This window comes from Enhydra lutris, unplaced genomic scaffold (assembly GCF_002288905.1).
Source record: "Enhydra lutris kenyoni isolate GAN:26980312 unplaced genomic scaffold, ASM228890v2 scaffoldscaffold62, whole genome shotgun sequence".
NCBI classification, from domain to species: domain Eukaryota; kingdom Metazoa; phylum Chordata; class Mammalia; order Carnivora; family Mustelidae; genus Enhydra; species Enhydra lutris.
The window spans coordinates 7300703-7324774 of record NW_019154146.1 but is presented as its reverse complement, the minus strand read 5'-3'; the positions used below and the strand labels follow the sequence as shown (position 1 = coordinate 7324774).

Genomic DNA, 24072 nt, shown 5'->3' with positions numbered 1-24072 from the left:
AACCAGGCACTTGGCTGTGTATCTGCCGTGCGCAACAGCTCATGATTCTCCTGGTATGAGACAGCTTCTGTTTTCATCTCTCTTTAACAGAGGAGGATCTCAGCCTTAGGCAATTTAAAAACTTGGCCTGGGAGAGCGGAGACTGGCGTTCTGGCCAATCGCTCCCAATTCCCAGGGTGCTGAGCTCGTCAGTTACATGTCCTCTTACAGTTCCTGACTGCTACAACCGCTGGCTCCCGCTCTCCAAGGAGCGCTCCCCCAACCCTCACTTCTTCCCAGACTCACCATTTTTCTCAACGGGCACATGGCAGCGGGGACAGGGCTTGGTGGTTTTCTTGATCGTGTCTTTGGAGGCCTCTTCCCACCGAGCTTGCTCCGCAGCCTTCTGGTCAACTCGGTAAGCCTGCGGAGTGGAGACAGAAGGAGCTGCGACTCAGAGCTTTACATGGGGGTTGATGTGTCGGTTCTTTGAGACACAGGTCCAGAAAATTCCTAGAGCTGCGAGTGCCCTCAAGGAAGAAACTCAAGCATAAACACACTTAACAGGTGTGGGACAAGGCCCGACATGCACGGAACACGGTTTCCTCTGCCTGCGGCCTTCACTTACGTGCTGAGAAAACGGCTTAATTTTATATTGCGAGATCCCTTCTTTGGTTGTTTTGGATAATGGTCATGAATGACGCCTATGAGGTGTGAACCGTGCAGGCGAGGTGAGAATGTCCTACAGACACTGCCTTCGATGCTTCGTCAGGCGAGTGTACTCATGTTTCTTTCCCACCCAGGAGGAGGTGGGCTCAGCAGTTGCCCAGAGCTGGTGAGTGGGACGTTCCAAGATTCCTTTACATCTCGTTATCCTTCATTCTTGCACCTGGAGGATGGGGAGCTCCAAATGTTGTCACAGAAGGGACAGGAGCCAGAAGAAGGAAATGGAGTTGAACTGACATGGAAGGCGGAGGGGGTCGGGAGGAGCTGGGGGAGAAGACTGTGAGTCTGGGGACAGCTGCCCAGGCTCCAACCCCAGCCCCATCCAGGGGAGGGACTGTAAGACACACCGTCACCTCTCTGCAAGTTCTCCTCTCTTAGACGGAAACGAGGAATGCCTAGTGCACTGGGGTATCAGGGGCTGAGTGAATTTTTTGAAAGGCTTAGAACTGGTATCTGATGTGCGTTGTTAAGTGATAATATGAATTACCTCAGGATCTCTCACATGGCAAGCTCTCAGAAATGTTTGTTAATATTGTTATTGTCACAGGACTGAGCTTTTCCTGACTCGTAGGACAAAGAGGAAAGGAGGTTTCATTCTGCTCCCATCTAACCACTCAGACACTGTACTCTCACACTTACTTCAGTACTGGATGACGTGTGCAGAAAAAGAATGGGTATATTTTTGGATTCAGTACAAGAAACTTGTGGTCTAGCTCTATATTTAAATATATTCCAACATCTTCATCCGAACAGAATCCCTCCATTTTGGCCTCTGTCGTATTCAAAACATTTGTTTCTTCTATACTTTAAAATTAATATGATCATGCAAGTCATTTTACTAACCTGTAAAAACTAATTAAAGATATCTTCAGAGCTATTTTTATATCAAGAAACTACTAAAACTAACTTCAAATATAAATTAGTGAAGAAATCAAATAACAAAAAATGCTCTAATACTCCGATATTAGTCTAATAATAATAATAATACTTTGCAAATTCATAACATTATTTTTTACACTTTGACTTCTATTTTTCAGTTGTTCCTCCCAATAACCTAGAGAAAACGGTGGGGTTTCTAATAAGATATCAAACTTATTTTTCAAATGAGGCCTCTGAGTAATTAATAAAGGTCAAGTGCCAGGTTCAGAAATGCTTACATTGTATATGGCAGCATCGGTGCTGGTCAAATGTAAAAATTTGGAAAACATGGGGGTGCCAGGTGGCTCAGTTGGTTAAGCATCTGCCTTTGGCTCAGGTCATGACTCTAGGGTCCTCAGATCAAGTCCCACCTCGGGGGGGGGTCCCTGCTCAGCAGGGAGTCTGCTTCTCCCATGAACTCTCCCCCGGCTCATGTTCATGCTCTCTCTTTCTCTCAAGTAAACAAATAAAATCTTAAATTTTTTTTTTTTGGAAATCCTAAAGGATGGAAACCCAAACCAAAGATGCTCACCTACAGGTTTCTAACACATAACATTGTGCTTTGAGAATCAAACTCTGTTCAGCACCACTGTGCTTAGCAGGTTTTCTAAGCGGTGAGAGTGACGCGGCCTTAGTACGTAGTCATCATCTGGTCACCCCAGTGCGTGAGTTACCTAAAGATGCCAAATCTGGTGAGTAGAAGTCTCCACCCCGCGTTAGAATCCGGCTTTTAACATTTCACCATCAGGTTCTAAATACTTAAAAAATGTTAAGTTTTCAGTCGTAAAGACACCAAAAGCAGAGTCAACCAAAGCAAAAATAAACAAGTGGGACTCCATCCGACTAACAAGCTTCTGCACAGCAACAGAAACCATCAGTAACACTAAAAGGCAACTTGCTGATTGGGGGAAGATACTCGAAAATCTTCTGTTAAGAGGTTAGTATCCGGGGCACCTGGGTGGCTCAGTGGGTTAAGCCTCTGCCTTCAGCTCGGGTCATGATCCCAGGGTCCTGGGATCAAGCTCCACATCTGGCTCTCTGCTCAGCAGGGAGCCTGCTTCCGTCTCTCTCTCTCTCTCTGCCTGCCTCTTTGCCTACTTGTGATCTCTCTCTCTGTCAAGTGAATAAATAAAATCTTAAAAAAAAAAGAGGTTAGTATCCAAAATATATGTAGAACTCAGAAAATGCAATGGCAATAAAACCAAGCAATCTGATAAAAAAACAATGGGCAGAGGATCTGAGTAGACATTTTTCCAAAGAAGGCATACAAATGGCTTACAGGTACATAAAAAGGTGCGTGCAGCGCTCCTCATTGGGGAAATGCAAATCAAAGCCACAACGAGACTTCTCCTCACGTCTGTTAGAGTGGATATTGCAAAGAGACAAGAGAGAACAGTGGCAGATGTGGAGAAGAGGGAGCTCTTGTGCGTTGCTGGGGGGGCGTAAACTGGACAGACGCTGTGGAAGACGGTATCCTGCCCTTTGTAACAACACGGATAGAGCTTGAGTGCATGACGCTAAGTGAAGTAACTTAGAGAGAAAGACAGATACTATATGGTTTGCTTATATGTAGAATCTAACCCGGAACTCAGAGATACAGAGAACAGACTGATGGTGGCTAGAGGTGGGTTTGGGGAATGAAAGTAGTTAACAAATTTGAAAGTTGCAAAGAGAGTACACCTTAGAAGTTCTTATGAGAAGAAAAAAGGTTGTATTTATATGTGGTGAGGGATGTTAACTAAACTTGTGGTCATCATTTATATATATATATGTATATATATATATATATATATACACACACATACATATATATATAAAATATGTAATATATATTATATATGTGATTATATATATAATTGTTATGTTGTACATCTAAATCTAACATAATGTCACATATCAATTATATCTCAAAAAGAGAGCAGTATAATATAAAGCAAATAACTGTGTTTTTTTATATTTTAATTCCAGTATAGTTAACATACATTATTATATTAGTTTCAGTGTGTAATATAGTGATTCAACACTTCCCTACATCACCTGGGGCTCATCATGACATAAATCACTGTGTTTGTACTTCACTTGCAGTATTTAGTGGGTTTTGTTGTAATTAGTATTTATATTTTTATTATTTCCAATAGAAAGTGAATTTGCCCGGAGCCAAGATCACATTTGTGTCCTCCTCACATCTCCAGTGTCTGGTCTTGTGCCAGGTACCTAGGAGGCACTCTGTATTTTAGCTCAGTGAATGAAGAAATGACATAGCACACCAAGACACGAACCTGCTGATCATCTGGGAGTAAGATCCCAGAAGTAAGAACCAGGTGGGGCAATGGGGTGCCCCCTAATCGTGGTCCTTGCAGTGAAGAAGCAAATTTCTTTCTGTTACATCATAAAGGAAACTTCCTTTATAACTCAGAGGGTGTCCTCTGATTTGTTAATACTTGGTTAGGATGTAACTGAGTAAGTTTAATGGCTAAGAACAATCACAGGTACTGAGAACTCCCTTTGGCCCCAGTTTACAGGCCACTCGTGGCTGAGAGTGCAGGGGGATAAAGGTGTGGTTAAGGAGAGTGGTTGCAAGGTTTAGTAAGTAGGTTCTGATCTGAACTACACATCTTCCAGTCAGCTCAGATTCACACGTGGGCCTAATCCTCAGGGATACACAGCAAATACATCCCCCCCAACCATATGTTCCAAGATTTTCTTTTTAAGGCCCAGGAGCTTGTAACTCTAAAGTGAGGCTTTAACATTGTCTATTGGGGGCATCTAGATCAGAGAAATATATAATTTTACTTACTAAAAACTAATTTCAAAATGTTGCTTTTCAGCAATATGGCACACTGTGCACTGAGTGCAATTCTCCCTGGTCTCCACATCTAAAAATGATGGATGGAATATGGAAGATGAGTCTTTGCTTAATGCATGGCTGATCTGGTAGAGAAGGAAAGGAAATCCCTGATGCCTAGAAAGGGAAAGAGAAAATCCTCCTGGTTAAGGGAAGGAGGAATCTGGGGCTTGTGATGGGGGTATTTTCCTCGTCTCAGGCTGCCCAGAGTCTGGCTCTTTATAGGCCCTGAGAGAGTGCAAAGAGAAAACCTGGGCCAGAGCAGGGTGGAAGGTGGAATCAAATTTTCCCATTATACACAGACAACCTAGACTCCTCAGGGGTGACCTCCACAGCTGATGGACTAGGGAAAAAAGTCTTCCCAGAGGAGAGAATGGATTAAGAATTAATAAAGATTTGTGCTGGTTCCAGCCTTATGGTGAAGAAGGTTGGGGAGACAAAGCCTCTCTGAGAATTCCTAACCACTAAGCCTCATACGCAAGGTTTTTGTGAAAAGAATTCATTACTAGTAGTGAAAAGAATTCACTATTTATTAGCTGAATAAAGAACCCGAGACAAAAAGTTAATTTGAAATACTCGGGTAGCACACCCAGGAACCTGGCTGAAGCAAAACTATTTTCCATATAGTAGTATACTTAAAAAAGCCAAACTTCAAAAAAAAAAAAAAATCACACAAATAAAACTCCAAAGAGCAAAAGATCACAATAGAGAAGTTACCTAGTAGAGCAGGAAAGAAGCTATCATTAGTGAGTGGCAGAAACACAAAACTCAAGAATCCGACCAGCAAATGTTGTAGATACTGGAATGATCAGATACAGAGTACAAAATAAATATGTTTGATATGCTCCAAGAAATAAAAGCATGAGAAGTTTGGTAGAGGTATATGAGGTTATTATAATGAACCAGGCAGATTTGAAAAAGAAAACCTATTTCTTTTGTGCATTTTTCTGAATGAAAAGAAACCAATGATTAAAATTAGAAACTCAGTTGAAGGATTACATAGCAAATTAGATACAAATGATGGGAGAATTTGTAAACTGGAAGATGAAGCTGGAGAAATTATACAGACTGCAGAGCAGAGAGCAAACAGTAAAAAATATGAAATGGAGAGTATAAGTTAGTGGGGAGAGAGTGAGAAAGTCCACTTCTCTAGAGTTCCAGACCAAGATAACAGAGGTCATGCAGGGGAAACAGTACTGAAGACAGAGGCAAAGAAAACAGATTAACTACAAAGAGGCTACAATTATTCTGACGGCAGATTTCTTTAACCCATGGGTGCTAGCAGATAGTAGTATAAGATCCACGAAGTACTAAGGAGAACCAGTCTACTTAGAATTATAGATAAGCAAAATTAATTTTCAAAATAAGTATTAATAAAAACACTTTCAGACATAAGATACTGGGTATTTCTCATCAACAGACCTTCACTAAAGGAAAAACCCAATAGGATCAAATCCAAAGGAAGACCTGAGTTACAAGAAGCAACTGTGAGCAAAGAAAATACTTTTGTGTGAGTACAACAAAGCAAATACTGACTATATAAAACTATCAAAATCATGTTCACTTTATTGGTTTAAAAGTATCGAGGTAGAACTAAAATGCTGGACAAGAACTGCATATAAGTAACAGAATTCAGTGACTCTAAGGTGCTTATATTATTTAGGCTGAGGGTCATTGACTTTGTCACATTAAGATGTTTACATTTCTAGTGTAAACTTTAAAAGAAAAGAAAGTATTTTGCGTCTGAATAAGGAAAAAAATAGAATTAATGGAAAAAGCAAACAAAAAGTCAAAAAGAAAGCAAGAAATGGAAGTAAAGAAATATAGAAAGATATCAAAAGTATCAAGTGGCAGAAATGACGGCAAATAGCTCAGTAGTCACAGTAGGTGTGAAGTGAACGGTAATCTAGAGAAAGTGTTGGCCCATTGGCCAAATCTGGTCTGCCACTATGCTGTAAATAAAGTTTTATTGAAACAGTCATGTTCATTCATTTATGTATTGCCCATCGTAGAATTCAGCTGCTGGCAGCTGCAGACTGAGGGTTTGTTTCCTGGCTGGCTGTCGCCTGGGGGTCATTCTCAGCTTCTAGAGGCTTCCTGCATTCCCTTGGTCTTGGCTCCCTTCATCAACAATTGCAAAGGTGGAGGAGGAGTCCTTCTCATGCTTCAATATCTCTTGCCTCTTCTTCTGCTCCATCTCTCTGATTTCATCTAGAAAATTTTCCCTCCCTTTGGGGGCTCAGGCAATTAGGTGCGACCCAGTTGGATCATCTAGGAATCACCCCCAATCCTATTTGCAAAGTCCCTTCTGCTAGGTAAGGTACCATATTCCCAGGGGTCAGTGAGTAGGGTGCAGGCATCCTACTACTAAGGGCCATTACTGGACCTACCATACCTGCCTCTGGTCTAGAGTGGGGTTCTTAACTTTTCTTTTTTGTGCCATGGTTCCCTTTGGCAGTCTTTGGACTTCTCAGGAAGTTTTAAATTGCAAAATGTAAAATTCAAAGGAGCCAGCTATCTTGAAATATGGTTATTAAATAATAGATTTTTTTTTGGCATAGTACTTTTTGTTTTTTGTTCTTGTTAACACATTAGTTAGCAGGATCCAGTGACTGATGTAAAATCACAATTATTTTGAGGTTGTGATGAGCATAAGTGATGTTTCAGGACATCTGTAGAAACTGTAACTTGATATGACAATGTAAGTAACTTCTATTGGATTGGGCCACAGGTAGTGCTAAAATTACTCTAAAATTACTCTAGTTTATGGTCAGTGTTCCTAATAAGGGAAATGTTGAATTTTAGTAAGGGGTTAATTTGTGATAAAAGTATAGGTGCTTTCAAAAAACACTCATTAGATAGCAAGAAAAAGCAAATGCATGTTAAAAACCCAAATACATACAGAAGGTGATTCATGTATGATGTAGGGCAGTGGTCTCCCTGGGCAAAAGGGAGGCGGGCTGGCTAAGGGCTCACGGTCAGATGTCAGAGGTCGGCTCGAAGCTCTGCTTCTTACAGTGGGCAGGGTGCATGTGTGTTCACTTTACTTCTTGAAAATCATTATTCCTTTGCTTAATATAGTATATTCCTTTGCTTTATACTATATTATGTATGCACATATCTAATGTGTTTAATTTTTCATATTAAAACCCAAATCTTATTTTAAATATGTATATGGAAATTACAGTAAAATAAGTTTCAGATTCTCTCATTTTTGGTACTATTATGTGATTGCAATCACTATTTAAAGGTAGATAATTTCAAAAATCTCGTTTCAAAATGTACATACTCATTAAGAAAATTTTGAGAGATGAAGAAAAGGATTAAAGGATGATAAAAATCATCTGCAGCCCCTCACCAGATATAACCACTGTCTACAGTTTTATGCCTATATTTTCAGTCTTTTAAAAAATTTACATATACTATACATATTATTTTTGTAATCCATTTTTTTCCTTTAAAATACATCATGAACCTTTCCCCGTATCATTTATAGAGGCGCGCGCGTGTGTGTGCGTGTGTGGACAGAATTTTAGTTTGCATTGTTTTCCGGGGTCTGAATGCATCCGGCTTCCTTAATCTCAAAATGTGGGGGCTTCTTATCGGTCTAAACAACCTTGAGATATATGTTTTTATAGAGGAGTCTGTACTTCTCATGACAATTCCTCAGCAGAATTCCCTTGGGTGGAAGTTTCTGCCTCTGGACATGTGCATATGTTGCCAAATTAAAAGCATTTTCAGGGGTGCCTGGGTGGTTTAGTCTGTTAAGCTTCAGCCTTCGGCTCAGGTCATGATCCTGTGGTCTTGGAATTGAGCCTCGAATCAGGCTTCCTGCTCAGCTGGGAGTCTGCTTCTCCCTCTCCTTCTGCCTCCCTCCCCATCCCCCCTTCCTGACTTGTGCTTTCTCTCTCTCTCTCAAATAAATAAAATCTTTAAAAATAAAAAAGCATTTTCAGCTGGGTGAATAAAATGCTTATTTTGACAAAGGATATTATGCTCTCCCCAAGAAAAAGATTCAGAGAGTGACTTCAAGAAGCTTCAGAGACTATCAACCGCACATGATTGAAAGTTTATTAAGAACCAGAGGGGTGCCTGGGTGGCTCAGTGAGTTAAGCCTCTGCCTTCGGCTCAGGTTGGACCTTAGGGTCCTGGGATCGAGCCCCGCACTGTCTGCTAGGTGGGGAGCCTACTTTCCCCCACCTGCCTCTCTGCCTACTTGTGGTCTCTGTCAAATAAATAAGTAAAATCTTTAAAAAAAAAAAAAAAAGAACCAGAAAACTGGATTTCTATTGATTTGCTTGATCTTTCAGAGAAGAATAAAAATCATGGCATGCAAAGAGAAATAATTTCCTGTCAAAATACCAGCTTTCTCTGTCTTCTTTCCTGATCCCCAGAGCATGGAGGACAAGAACAGGGTTAGTGGGGATGCACGAGGATTGCTCCCCAATGGCTGTGCACCTGGCATCCCCAGCTCAAGGTCCCTCGGGATAGGGTACTGACAACTCCACACCTGGGAGGAGTAACAAAACACTTCTTGTGTAATCATCTGCACACTGGAGTGAACAGAAATGGCTCGGCCAGTCGGCCTGCAGCATCTCAGCAGAGTGGTAGGTAGCTAAGGAGGTTTTGATTCATGGTAGAAGGGAGGAAAGGAACATGCTAGAGCAGCAATTTCTGTTTTCACCTTCAAGGTTTTGCTTTGTCAGCATTTCCTGTCTAGACTCCGGGTTTTGAAGACTTTTGTGTAGGGGAGAAAGCACACCTCTTCTTTATTTTAAATGCATGGACAGTTTACAGCATTGGAAACTCTGAAGCGACTATTACTCATTCTAGAGGCCAGCCAGGACCTGGAGCCTTGGGTTGGCACCTCCTGGGCTGAGCGTGGACTGCTGCAAAGGGATCCGGGGCTTTCCCAGGATGTTGACAGGGAGAAGAGCCCTGGGTGGGCCAGTGGTGTGTGGTGCGGTCCTGAGAGAGGTGGCGAGAGGGGGCACAGGGGACAAGCTTCTCGTGTTGATAGGGTGACCATGCGTCTTGGTTTGCTGTGTGTCTGAGACATTGTTTTATGCTGATGCCTTGACATGTGGGGCACCCTGGACACCAGAGGGACCGCCCCTCCCAAGGGACAGTAAACAACTCTAGCATGACCTTCACGGGCAAACCAACCGATCCAGAGCCCATACCCAGCCACCTCCTCTAATGGGCTTCTACACTCCTGACCACCATTCCCCTGTCCTAATCACACCTGGGTCAGGTCCCAGACGACGAAGGACAGCTCCTGTACCCCAGAGCGCACTGAAATTGTTCAAACCAGCTGATCCAAAGCCCGTTCGCCCTGCCTTACCCATTCCTTCCCATGGAGACCACAGTAAAGGTTCTCGTCCATGTTTTCCCTGCTTCCTCTGACTCTTGACCAGCCCGGGTGCTTCTCCGAGGGGCCCTGCAGGGTGTCACCTGCCCCTCCTCTCGGGATCTGGGAGGAACATACTATTCTTTTCCATGTCAGTCATTTCCTAATCTGCTGGGCTTCGGACACTCGAGGGAAAAAAACTATCTTTTAAAACACCTAGTATCTCTACCTATTGTCCCAATGAAATTATCGAAATGCTCTCTGTCTCAGAGGATCCTGGCTGGGAGGATAGATCACTGCATGTCGTGCTCATTAGCCATCCCATCTAGGGCTTGCAGCAGGGCTGGGGTCCTGAGTTCTGCCCGATACACAGCGAGCACTCAGTAAAGCCTCATTGGCTGGCTGACCCTTCCTTCCGCAGAGCATCACCACACATTTCCAGACTGCTGTAGCTCCCTACTTCCTGTCCGCTCTCGTTACTGGAGAACAAGCCCTACCATATTGTATCTGGAGGCGAAGAACAAGAGAGACAAAATGGACTGGCCAAGGAGCAGGGCTGAGCGAATCTGAGAAGAGCCCTGGCTAGCCAGGGACCTAGTTCTAGGCTCTGATGGTGAGCGGTGCATCAGGACACAGATCAGCTCAAGAAGATGGCTAGAGTATCATCACATTTTATACATGTAGGGAATGACAAAGTAAATCTTTCAATTAATAGAGGCTAGTGATAGCCCCAACCACATACGAACATACACACGATTGTGTTACAAATTCTGGACACCGAATCTGACCAACAAGGAGAGAATTTAACGAACTGCTGAAGTGCCAGGTTCCGGCTTGAGCACTTCATGGTTCAATATTTAGGTGGCCGCCTGAGTCGCAAGATTAGATTTCAGACAAGTCAGGGGAGAGAATGAGTATGAAGTCATTCTATCTGAAATCATAACAGCAGGTCTAAGTCCACAGGGCTGCAAAGGTGAAAAGAGGAAGACACAAGTGCTGCGGTTTCAGACCCAACGTTCAGAGCAGACACATTCAAAACAGGCCAATGAAAATGCTGCCCAACACGCATCCCTGGGCAACCTTTTCCAGCCCCTAGTGCTGGTTGAGCTCACAGCGGGCACTCCAAGCCTCGGGACAGACTGAGCCAATGACTACGGCGCTCAGCTGCAAGGCTTATTGGAAAAACGGGGCTTCTCGTCTCAGAATGTGAAAAGCCAGCGGAGTGGATAAGACACGACCTGCGATGTGCCCCCTTATGAGAGCAGCTGGTGTTTGGCAGCAATGCCAGGGAAGGATACGTCGAGTCTCCTGGGAGAGGGTGCACGGAGGATTCTGGAAGGGTGGAGAGACTCAAAGGAAGTGAGTATCCAAGCAGGTGCTTTCACAAGTGGTGGGCAGAATTTGAATAGATAAATGGGGCCACTTGAGACAGAGGGAATGGCCTGACTACATACTAGGGGTGTGACAAATGCTAAGTAAACCATTGTGAGTGAACAGGGCAGGAAACAGAAGGAAAGCCCCTGTTCAGGAGGGCCCCAGGGGTCATGTGCAAACTAGCAAGAGAGTCAGAGAAGCCTGACGTGTTAGGGGACACAGACATTATTCTATACGTGAAACACAGAAAGGTGTAGGCATACTGCACACGGTCTTAAACAGGTTGTTTTTATTAGAATAAGAGGTGCCATTTACTGAGAACCTACTATGTGCCAAACACACTATATCTATCACCTTTAATCCTTGCAATAACCCCACACATGAAATCATGCAAAGGCTATCCTTGTTTTGCAGATGCAGAAAATGAGCCTGGAGAGATTGTATCACCTCCCCAAGGAGACGTAGCTGGAAAGGCACACGTAGCTCTTGTTTGCTTCCTAAGCCTCGGTGCTCCCACTGCACTGTGGTCCTTCCAGAGCCTGTGTGGAACCACAGGCAGACCTGGAGCGCGGGGAGGGCATTCGGTCTAAAGCCTGGAGCAGCATGAGGGCAGGCTCTCACTGACACTGGCCGGTCCCCCTGCACCACAGTGGGGACAACTTATCAAATTAAGGAGTGACGCATGGGAAGAAGATGTCGTACGGGGAAAGGATGAGCTGCTGGCACACGGTGTCCTGTCCCTGGCTGGGCAGCCCGGTGCGGACATCCCTGCGGCAGCTGAAGGTGTGGGTGTCAACCCTGGGGACCCGAGGTGGGGGTCGAGAGAGCTCAGTGTCCACTCTGCAGAGAGATGCCTAAAGCTTTGGAGGGCTTAGGAGCCCACGTGAGACAAGAAGCCAAGGACACGGGTGGAGATGCCCGCGTGTAATCATCAGAGACAAGAGAGGAGAAAGCCTGGGGCAGGAGAAATCCCCCAGCACCTCAGGAACAAGGCAGAATGGTGACTGTGTGGAATGCTTTTTAGTGTCATGGGACAGGAGCCTCTGTCTCCTGGGACAGGTAACTCTTACTACCTACAACCGATTAGGGCCCAGGTGTTTTAGAGCCTTGAAAAATTAGAAGTTAACTCAGAGAAAATTGCTAAGGTATGATTTTTTTTTTTTTTTTTTTTTGGTGGCAGAGGTGATTGCCTCCCCTGCCCCACCCCCACAGGCATTAAGCGGTTCTGTGCATAACTTAGAAGCTGTATCTCGGAATCCTTTCCCAATAAATGATAGGGCGTTCCACTCCTCAGATGCTCATGGAATCAGCCGTCTTGTCCTTTGGCCTGTTTTCCCGCTGAGTCCATGAATCCTTCAGTGTGGGCTGACACAAAGGTGTGCGTCTAGGCACAGAGCTGTGACCCCTGCAGCGCGCAGGTGCCGAGCGGGGTGGGGGGCCGGCGGCTCCGGGATCTTGGAGCCAGGAGGGGAAGGGTTTGAGGAACAAACGGTGATGCTGTTTCTCTTACATTAGGAAGGGCACTCTCCGTGTCAGGGGCTTTATGGCGATCTTCGGTTTAGCAACTGTAGCCTCCCTGGAAGGCGGGTTTGGCTGTCGACCGTTTCTGCCGCCAGGGCTTCAAGACACGACTGGACTCGGCCAAGGTCGCAGTCTGAGCAGCAGAATCAGAAGGGAACCCTGAGCTCCCCGATTTCATATCCATGCTCTTGCCACTACCATTTGTTTCTTTTGCTAGATCTCACATGGTACGAAGAGGACTAAGGGACTGAAGGCCATGACAAGGTCATGAGCAGCCAACAGGGGAGACGGAGAAACCTTCGCTTCCCAGGCCAGCACCACGGGGCCCCTCATGCTCCCGCTATTGCTTTCTGGCTCTCACTTCCACGTGGCCTCTTGAAACCGTTCTAGAAAGGACACGAGTGAGAGTCCAACTGCCAAAGCCCATGCCTTCTCTTTGTCCTTATTATCTCTGAGTGTCTCCCTGCACCTTACACCTCAGGCCTGCCTTCCTCTTGGGCAGGACAGAGCCACCACGGAGGCTCGCAGGGGGCCAGAGCACCACATCACTGAGACCCACATCACTGCTATAGCTCTAATTGACACTGGGGAACAGAGAAACACAGCCCCAGAACATCCTTCTAGTAGGCTATGGGTGCCCAAGTGACAGTTTGTGTTAGACCTTTGACTAACAATCACAGGGAAAAGGGCTGTTATCAAGCCCTTTCTAAGGACATGAGCGTGTCTTAGTCTAGCATCCTTTTGGAGTGTCTTCGATACTGCTATTCAAATCCCTCTGGAATGATTGCAAGCAATGGCCAGATGCCCACGGCTTCAGGACCATGGAAAGGGTTGTTTTTTTGTTGTTGTTGTTTTTGTTTTTTTAATAAATACAGATTCTTGTGCTCACACCCTGGGGATCTGGATTCAGTAGGTCTGGATTTGAATCTTTAAGAACAGCTGGGGGGTTGTGAGTTGCTGGGAGGTTTGGGGCCATCTCCCTTGGTTGGCTGGATAAACTTTTTCTCTGTTAGACTTCAGTCTTGAGCTACAAAGCAGGGCCTTGTTACTGTGTTGCCAGCAGTGAAGGTCTTGGGTGATTCAGCATTATCGCCCTCCCCTGCGATGGGCTGTGTCTCATATAGGGCAGTGTAACAATTAGGTTAACTTCATGGGCCTCTGTGCCTGCTTACTGGTGGCCCATCAAGAGATGGGATGGTGTGTGCTGTGGGGGTGGGAGTGGGATAGGACAATTCCCTCTTCTCACATATTAGATGGCTGAAAACAGCAGTTTCCTACATTGTCCTATATAACTTCAAAATTGCTTTAGCCAAGGAAAATGTTGGCCTGACAGCTAATCTATGGCTAAAGAGGGGACCACGGTTTTTGCTTATATGGCGGGGAAAAAAATTATTTATTTATTTATTTATTTGGCAGAGAAAGACACAGAGAGGGAACACAAGCAGGGAGAGTAGGAGAAGGAGAAGCAGGGAACAGGGAGCCTCACACCGGGCTTCATCCCAGAACCCGGGATCATGACCTGAGCCAAAGGCAGACACTTAATGATGAGCCACGCAGGCGCCCCTGGAAAAAAATTTTTTTAAGATTTTAATTATTTGCGAGAGAGAGAGTGAGAGAGCACACAAGCGGAGGGAGCAGCAGGCTCTCTGCTGAGCAGGAACTGAAATCATCACCCCTGAGCTAAGTCCCAGCTTCACTCTTTCCCTGCTGCGTAACTGGATGGTGGCCGGACTCAGGCTCGGCTCGTCTGTGAGTGTGACGAACGTGGTACATACTTCCAGGGCTGGTGTGAGTCGGTAAGACAAATGGGCAGAGGAGGTAGTACAAAGCCTGGTACACCTGAGCGCTAACTTCCTGCTTCCTGCGACCATAATCGTTATTACTCTGTTGTCATCACCACCACCTCTTTCATTATCACCTTCATCATCATCAGTCACCGCCTTTGTCACCCTCACCTCTGGCTGATGGAGACGGGAATATCAGACTATGCGTGTTCGTACAAACTCAGAAAGAAGCTGCAAGTCTGGACTGGCCCTCACTGTCTTTTGGACAATACAGGTAAATGAAGGGGTCCTCAGGTACATTTTAAAATTTGTGCCTGGGTCTTGTTGCTAATATATATGTAAGTTAGACTACGGAGAGACTGTTCACACGCGTGTTGTCTTTCAGGCTTGAAGCAACTTATTTGTGACATCTGTTTAGACAACATTTGGAAAAGTAAATCCTAATTCTGAAAGTCAAGTTCAAATCTACTTCCAAAAAGGGTGTGATTGCCATTAATCGCTGAAGATATGGTCGGCTTAATTCAGATGTGAATGTTTTTGGGCGAATGCCAGCTTGGAAGTGTCACCCGTCTCATCAAAACTGAATGCCCAGATAACATCACTTCTACGCAATTACTGCCAACTCCCACCTCTGCAGACGGCAGGCAGCCTTCCCGACTTTCCCAGAACCCCAGCAAATCTAACAGGTGTTCTAGTGGAAGGCCACTTCTTGTGAGCAGTCTGCCCCCTGCTGGTGAGTCAGAGCATTGCCTTACCTTTCAGGCCTAAAGGTGACAACAGAATTTGTTCTCACATTTTATTTTATTTTTTTGTTCTTCTTTATTATTCTCACATTTTAAAAATGATTACTGTCTCTTTTGGGGTAATATATATATATACATTATTATTAATAATATATAATTTAAATAGGAATATATATTAGTAATTTCTATGTATGTATTATATATCTATGGATATAGACACAGAATATATATATATACATATATGTATTTAAGAACTCATTGGAGCACTAGTATGTGATAGAGTGTCTGACTGAGGCATGTGCTAGGCTACAACCTCACCACTGAGTTCCAAACTTCATGGGCCACACTTTCAAATGAAATTTAGAATATTTTAATGAAAATACCAATGGCGATTTCCGCCAGGTGTGCAATGTGTACCCTGAGCACTGTTGGGCTGGATGTCTACAGTCCTGCCCAGTGGGACCTTAAGTGCTTCGCAGAGGGAAAGCAAAACAAAGAATGTCTATTAGCCTATTCTGAGATTGATGGAGAAATGGAACAGCATAAATATTAAGTAGCAAGATTATTAATAGCTATCATTTATCAGACTTTTAAAAAAGATTTTATTTATTTATTTGACAGAGAGAGAGATCACAAGCAGGCAGAGAGGCAGGCAGAGAGAGAGGGGGAAGCAGGCTCCCCGTTGAGCAGAGAGCCCGATGCGGGGCTGGATCCCAGGACCTGAGCTGAAGGCAGAGGCTTAACCCACTGCGCCAACCAGGTGCCCCTATTGGGTGTTTTAAAGTGCTTTGTGTTCCAACTATTATTACAAGTTGACATATGGGGAATCATCTACACTTGATCAAGGAAGATAAGCTAATTTGGATTTTTGGTAACAAAGATCTCTAGTTCATGGCTTGTTTAGCAAAGTAATTAACTAAAATTTCAACATAGACGGGGGATTTTGAATATGGAAGCACCACTCATGCAAAAAGGAAGCCAGAGCAGAGAACACAGCCTTGTCCTCTGTGTCAAGTGAGGCTGTCCTAGTACCAAGCAGACTATTATTTTTGTTGTAGCTGACCCCAAAATCTATTCTTTCCGTAAGCAAGTGTTGGGCACCTGTGATGTGCCAGACACTATCCCAGGTACTAGGGATGCATTAGCAAACAAAAGGGATGACAAACAATCAAACAACAAACCAAAACATCCCTGCCTTGTGGCACTTCCATTAGCAGAAGGCGGCTTCTCAGACCGGGCGTGTATCTGCATCAGCTGGAGGGGTCCCCGAAACACAGAATCGCTGCATGAACCCCCGACAGTACCAGCCCAGTTTCTGAGTCAGGTCTGGGGTGGGGCCCGAGAGCTTGCGGTGTATGTACACGGGGGATGGGGATGGATGAGGACAGATCTGCCTCATCCCGCACACACTCTGATTTGTCAGGCTCCGAGCTAGGCATTATGTGTGCATCATTTCAATAAATCTGCCCGATTTTACAGTATCACATTACAGACGAGGAAAGCATGGTGTTGAGAGGTTACATGAGTCACTTAATAATGACTACAACTAACGTATGGGTCAGGATTCTCCAGGGAGACCTAACCAACAGGATATATATATGCATGTATAAAATATACAGATTCATTTTACGGAATTGGCTCCTGGGACTGTTGGAGCCGGCAAGTCCTGTATTTGTAGGGTAGGCGAGCAGGGTTCCTGTTTTACAGTCTTGAGGCAGAATTCTTTCTTCTCTGGAAAACCTCCATCTTTGCTCTTAAGAGTCTCAACTGATTGGTTGAGGCCCACCACATTATGGGTACCTCTTTTACTTAAAGAAATAAGCACCTGGAAATGGAATGTTGGCCAAATCTAAAAAAGTGTTCACGTCAATGCTAGACTAGCGTTGGACAGACCCACTGGGCTCCACTGCCTACCTAGCCCAGGGTCACAGAAAGTAACCACGACGGCTTGTCGTGGCTGAAACTCATTTTCAAGACCAGATCTGTTGGACTTCAAAACCCTTCTGCCTTGCCTTGGATTCCTCACAGAATAAGGCCGGGCCGACGAGAGAGGCCCAGGCAGTTCTCGCTGAGAGAAATGAAATGAAAATTTGGAAAACAGAAGTGAGCGATTTAAACGTGCAAGCCCTTTGGGCTTGCGTTGGGCAGGGGCTTAATTTGTTAGGAGGTAATCACATAGAACAGAAGAACCATTTTCCCCACAAACGGCCAACAAGCCGTCCTGCGTGTGACCACATGTATTCTCCCCGCCCCCCGCCCCGTTGTTAATCTATCAGTGAGTGAAGGATTTACAGCAGCCAGTGGCCAGCTCTTAGTTCTTCATACCTGCCCTTCGCTCGGAGATGCTGCTCCTGTGAAAACAGTCCTTTGATTCTCCTGTCCTTGTGGTCAGTCCAAAGTGGTAAATGCTCTTTGTCCCGCCACCCGCGCCCCCCGGCCCCCATTTCATTTTGGCTGCTGGTTTTTGCCGAGTATCTTCTCCCTTAAGGATGTAGCGCCATCTGGTGAAGGAGGGGGTGCTCTGCAGCCATGTGTCCCCTCTTCCCGCAGGCTTCCCACAGAATGTCCTCCTTGGGTGGAGATAAAAGTCTCTGGTGTGGGGTGTGTTTGTGGGGGGCATGGGGGGTGAGGCGGTGCATGTGTGCAGGGTGTGTGTGTGTGTGTGTGTGTGTGTGTGTGTGTGTGTGTGTGAGGTTCTGTCTGTTACACAGGATACACACCAGCAAATAAGGGAGAGGAGTCTATATCTGGCCCTTCTCTAGCAGGTTGGCCGGGACTCCTACTCCCCTCTTGGATCCAGAAGCCACAGAGGCAGCCCCCTGCCCATGAGCCTGCCCCTGCCTGGGGAGGTGTTCAGAGCTGGGCTGCTGAGGATAGGGGGCTCTGGGAAGCTGTCTGGGAGGAGGGCCAATCTCTGGTTGGGGCTGAGGTAAGGGATCTCAGGCCGCCTGGCCTATTGTGTTCCCCAGCGTGAACACCAAGCCGGGGAGGCTTCCAGAGAGAGGGGGAGGCCCCCCGGGAGAGGCTGGGCCCCAGGAAGTGCTGCAGCCAGTGGCCCAGCGCGGGCTCTTCCTGGAGTGAAGGCTCCAGACAACAAGGAGGCAGTCTGAAGGGCAGGAGGGTCCCTGGAGAGACAGAGAACCTGGTCTGTGTGGTCAGGGTCTGCCTCTGAGGTCCGGTCTGTGTGTCAGAGTGCGCGTGCATGTGTGTGTGCGTGTGTGTCCGCGTGTGCCTGCACGACTTCTTTGTCCTTTGGTGTCATCTTTCATTTTCTCTCTGTCATGCCTGACATTTTTAGCATTCAGCCTTAAAAATACCCGAAGCCCAGGTTTTACCGTTTTGCAGTACTTTACAACCTATAAAGTGATTCACATGCCTGCTCGTTTCATTATTTATAGCTCAGGAGATCTGACTGGCCCCATGTGGCAGGGGAGGAACAACGGCTGCTAGAATCTGAGGGATTTGCTTGCAAGTGGGGAAGATCGGAACCAGTTCCGGGGAGTGAGAACCAGCCCTGCTCCCCTCGCAGGCTAAGTGCTTGGGAAATGGGCGACAGGGGGCGCGGGGGTCCAGGCACTCACTCGGCTCCTTGGCACTGAGCCACGTGCTGGGACACACCCGCAGGGGTGCATCACCATCACCGGCGCCCGCGCCCCCCACCAGGCTGAGTGCAGCCCTGAAGGCTTCAGGGAAGTGGTTACCAATAAACCTGCTTTACTTAAACCAACAGATGATTCCGGAACTACACACCTAAATAACCGGGACCGGCACTTCTGGGAGAATAAAGTTCACCAGGCTCCCAGTTCTGCAAGGCGCATGCGCGGAGCACAGAAAACGGCCAAGAGATAACGGGGATGAGATACGAAGGCAAAACAGATCCAGGTACCCAGGCTCGTCTGAGCGTCCTGGTCTCATTCTCCTTCCCGGGGAGGCACCCCTCCCGGCCTCTGGCTGGACACCGGAGGAGGAGGAGGCTGGGGTAGGGACCACAGCTGAGGGGGGAGCGACTGGACTATTTGTTTGGCTCCAGCCTGGGCATCCCCGCGCAGGTGCCCTGTGCACCCCTCCCTTCATCCGCTGAACACCTGCTCTCCGACGTCCAAGCGAGCCGGCGCCCCCTGCACACCCCGCTTTTGCCGCAGTGTTTCTTCCTCCAGGGAAGGGCACCACCGTCCGCCCAAGGCAGAAGTCCGAGCACTGACTTGAACTTCTGCTTCTCTCATTCTGTCTTCTCGCTCATTGACAGGGTCCGCAGCCCCGACGTCCAGCCCCACCTCTCGGTCGTCCTGGCTGCCCTCACCAGTGCACCGGGCATCTCTCCGGGCTTGCATCTGGTGGTGGGCAGCTGCCACATCGGGCCCCACAGCAGCTGCTGGGAACTTTGGCTGCTGCTGGTTCTCCTCTGAGACGCTATCCAGCACTTTCCCTCAAAGAGCACTCGTGGATGTGGGGACAGGCCATCTCCAGTGACACAGATGCATGCTAAAGGCCGGCCTCTGGTCCCCCTGTCTCAGAGCAGACGACTCTGGAGAGACGCCTGACTTCCCAGCTCCACCCCGTCTTCCGCTCAGACAGAGTCGCCTCCGTCTGCTCAGTCCTGCCTCCTGCTGCTGCTCTGCTGCTACCCGGGACAGGGCTTCCCAAGACCCTCCTGTGTGCAAGTCTCAGAGGCTGTTTCCCTGGGAACCTGACCTATGGGAGTTGGTAGCAGGAGCCATCCTAGGACACAAACTCTAAAATGCGGGGTGGAGGTGGAGACCCACCAGCTGGTGGCCATAAAAAAGGCTGTTACTGGTGGCCAGCGAGCACCGGCAGCCTCAAGGGGTCTGGAGCTCAAATCTCCGTGCAGAGGGCCGGGCTGCCCTGAGAGCATCCTGTCTCTGGCCATGCACCCATGGTGTTCAATGTCTGTGCTGGGAAAAGACCACAGGGAGCCTACTGCAGGCCAGAGGAGAGTCACAATGATGGTATCTGGGGCTCTGCCGCTGAGAATTAGGCACTATTTGGGAATAAAGCTCCTGGCGGGCTTCCGAGCCCTGCGGGGCTGGAGTGCTCACGCAGCAGTCCTTGCGATAGCAAATGGTCATGTTCAGTAGTCGTGGCTTCAGTATGGCACACGACCCTGGGTTTGGACCACCGGGGATGAGAGGGATGCAAAAGCCTGGCCCCTGTGATGCAGAGGGACTCAGAAGGACCTTTCCTGCTCCAGAGCTCCTTGTAGGACTGTTGTAGCTGCCCCACCGTTCAACCCTGCCCCCGTCTCTCTGCACGGAGCTCCCCCGAGCGCCCTGCACACACCTGCTCTCAAACCCCTGGTCATGGGGTCTGCTTCCTGAAAACTATTACAGTTCCCTACTGTTTCTCCTACTGCAGCTGGTGATTCTTCTTTTTTTTTTTTCTTTTTAAAAAAATGACTTATTTATTTTTAGAGGGAGAGAGAGAGGGAGAGCATGAGCAGGGGGAGAGACAGAGGGAGAGGGAGACAGAGAATCCCAAGCAGCCTCCCTACTGAGTGCAGAGCCTGGTCACCCTGAGATCATGACCTTAGTGGAAACCAAGAGTCAGATCCTCAACCAACTGTGCCACCGGGCACCCCTCTGGCGATCTTTCAAAAACACCCATCTGATGGTGTCAAACTTCTTTGAATCCTTCAATGCCTTTCCAGTGCTCTTAGTTCCACTTCCGTGACATGGCTCATATGAGCCTTTGTTGGCTACCCTCTGACTATTTCTCCAGCTCGGTCTGTTGCTACTGCCGCCAACACCTCATGCTGTGATCACACTGAGCTGCTCTCGCTTCTCTGAATACGCCATTCTCCATCTCTAGAACGCTGCGTACTTCGTCTCTGCCTAGAGCATCCTTAAGTCCTGTCTTTGTCTGGATAGCTCATCTTCTCAGTCTCAGACTTCATTTCTTGTGACCAATTCCTTGAACGTCTTAGAAAACTAGCTGTCATAGTGTCCTCAACTTCCCTGATTGTGCCTCTCAGCAAATAGTTTTTAATTATTTGCTTATTTGTTTTTCTATGTCACTAGATTATAAACCTCATATATTACTCTGAGAGAGAGAGAGAGAGAGGGAGAAAACCCTTCAGTTCTACTCAATTATACAATACAGAGTCATCACTTATAGTCACCAGGTCATACAAGTGGTCGTTGGAACTTACATCTTATAGCTGAAAGTCTGTGCCCTTTTATCAACCTCTCCCTATTTTTACAATCCTCTAACCCTGGCAACTACTTTTCTACTCCCTGTTTCTATGAGTTTGAGTTTTGTTTTTCTTTTTTTATTCCACATCCATGAGATACCATACAGGATTTGTCTTTCTCTGTCTGTCTTATAATGCCCTCCAGTTTCATTCGTGTTGTTGCAAATGACATAATTTCCTTCCTTTTAAAAGACTGAATAATATCTCATTGCATATATATATATATATTTTTTTTTTTTTCTTCTTTAAGCTTTCATCTGTTGACAGATACTTAGGTTGTGTCTGTGCCTTGGCTACGGTGAATAATGCTGCTGTGAACATGGGAATGCAAATATCTTCTTGAAATGATTTTCCTTCCTTTGAATATAGACTCAGAAGTGGAAATTCTGGATCATACAGTAGTTCTAATTTGAATTGTTTGGGGGCCCTCCATTCTGTTTTTCATAGTTTCTTTTCTCCATACCCTTGCTAGCATTTGTTATCTCTTGTCTTTTTGATACTCTGTGATTTTGATTTGCATTTCCCTGATGTTTAATGATGTTGAGCAGCTTTTCATATACCTGTTGGCCATTTATATGTCTGATTTTTGTATACTGATACCCTGCAACTTTACTGAAGTCGTTTATTAGTTCTAACAGGTTTTTGGTGAATCTTTTGGGTTTTCTGTATATAAAATTATGCCATCTGTAAATTGAGATCCTACTTTTTCCTTTCTTATTTGGATTCCTTTTATTTATTTTTCTTGATTAATTGCTCTCAATGGGACTTCCAGTACTATGTTGGATAAAAATGATGGACATCCTTGTCTTGTTCCTGATCTTAGAGGAAAAACTTTTCCACTTTTCACCATTGAGTATGATGTTACCGGTGAGCTTGTCCTAGATGGCCTTTGTTATGCTGAGCTATATGTTCTCTATACACAGTTTGTTGAGTGTTGTTATCAGGAATGGATGCTAAATTTTGTCAAGTGCTTTTTCTCCATCTATCGAGAAGCTCATATGATTTTTATCCTTCATTTTGTTAATGTATTATATTGACTGGTGGATGTTGAACTGTACTTGCATTCCTGGAATAAATCCCACTTGATCATGATGTATGATCCTCTTGCTGTATTATGGAATTGGATTTGCTAATATTTTGTTGAGGATTTATGGATCTATGCTCATCACGGATATTGACCTGTAATTTCCGTTTTGGTAATTCCCTCGTCTGGATTTGGCATTAGGGTAAAGTTGACCTCGTAAAATGAGTTTGGAAGTATTCCCTTCCTATTTTTTGGAAGTCTTTGAGAAGAACTGGTGGCAATTCTTTACACATTTGCTTGAAGTCACCAGTGAAGCCATCCTGATCCCACACTTTTGTTTGTTGGGAGGTATTTTTTGTTTGTTTATTTTTAAGATTTTAACTATTTATTTGACAGAGAAAGAATGAGTGGGAGTGGGGACAGAGGCAGAGGAAGAGGGAGAAGCAGACTCCCTGCTCAGCAAGGAGCCTAATTAGGGCCTCCATCCCCAGACCACAAGATTATGACCTGAGCCGAAGGCAGAGGCTTAACTGATTGACCACCCAGGGGCTCTTCTTGGGAGGTTTTTGTTACTGATTCAGTCTTCTTACTGGTAATTGGTCCATTCAGATTTTTTATTTCTTCATGATTCAATCTTGTATAATTGAATTGTATGATTGAATTGTATGTTTTTTCTTCTTTTCTTCTAGGTTGTCCAAATCCAGGTGAATAATTGTTCATAGTAGTTTCATGATCTTTTGTGTTCCTGTGGTATCAGTTGTATGGTCTCCTTTCATTTCTGATTTTATTTATTTCAGACCTTTCTTTCTTGGCAAGTCTAATAAAGGTTTGCTAATTTTGTTTATCATAAAAGTTTGATAATTTTGTTTATCTTAAAAAAAAACCCAGCTTTAATTTTACCGTTGTTTTCTGTAATCTTTTTGGTCTCTATGTCATTTATTTATTTAAAGATTTATTTGACTGAGAAAGAGCAGGAGAGCACAAGCAGGGGGAGTGGCTGGGGGAGAGGGAGAGGCAGGATCCCCATTGAGCAGTCAGCCTGACAGAGGGCTTGATCCCAGTACCTTGGGATCATGACCCAAGCTGAAGGCAGTCGCTTAACCAACTGAGCCACCCAGGGTCCCTTCTGTAGTATTTATTTCTGCTCTGATCTTTGTTATTTCCTTCCCTCTACTCACATTGGGCTTAGTTTGTTCTTAATTTTGTTGCTCCTTGATGTGTCAAGTTAGATTGTTTATTCGAGATTTTTATTGTTGTTTCTTGAGGTAGGCATTTAATTTCAGTTTGAAGAACTCCCTTTAACATTTTTTTCTAAGGCCAGTCTAGTGGTCATGGACTTCATCAGCTTTTGTTTTTCTGGAAAACTCTCTCTTTCAGTCCTAAAGGACAACTTTGCTGTGTAGAGAATTCTTGGTTGGCAGTTTTTTGGTTTTTTTTTCTTTCAGTACTTTGAATATATCACCTTACTCCCTTCTGGATGGCAAAGTTTCTGCTGAAAAATATGCTGACAGTCCTTTGGGAATTCCCTTGTACATAAAAAGTTGCCTTTTCTTGCTGCTTTTAGGATTCTCTTCTTGTCTTTAACTTTTGACAATTTACA

General features: G+C 45.6%; 1 protein-coding gene and 1 long non-coding RNA gene across 2 annotated transcripts in view; one reads left to right on the top strand and one right to left on the bottom strand.

Moving 5' to 3' along the window:
- Positions 1-24072, bottom strand: part of LOC111158711 (parkin RBR E3 ubiquitin protein ligase) — a 1042614-nt gene that overhangs the window by 4866 nt on the left and 1013676 nt on the right. Inside the window, exon 10 of the mRNA XM_022520930.1 lies at positions 286-403. Within this exon, the coding sequence (XP_022376638.1) occupies positions 286-403 (118 nt within the window). The remainder of the gene's footprint in view (positions 1-285; positions 404-24072) is intronic.
- Positions 14370-20083, top strand: LOC111158712. Its single transcript, XR_002641372.1, has 4 exons — positions 14370-14771; positions 14883-15230; positions 18971-19122; positions 19487-20083. It is a non-coding gene; the product is annotated as an uncharacterized LOC111158712 (long non-coding RNA).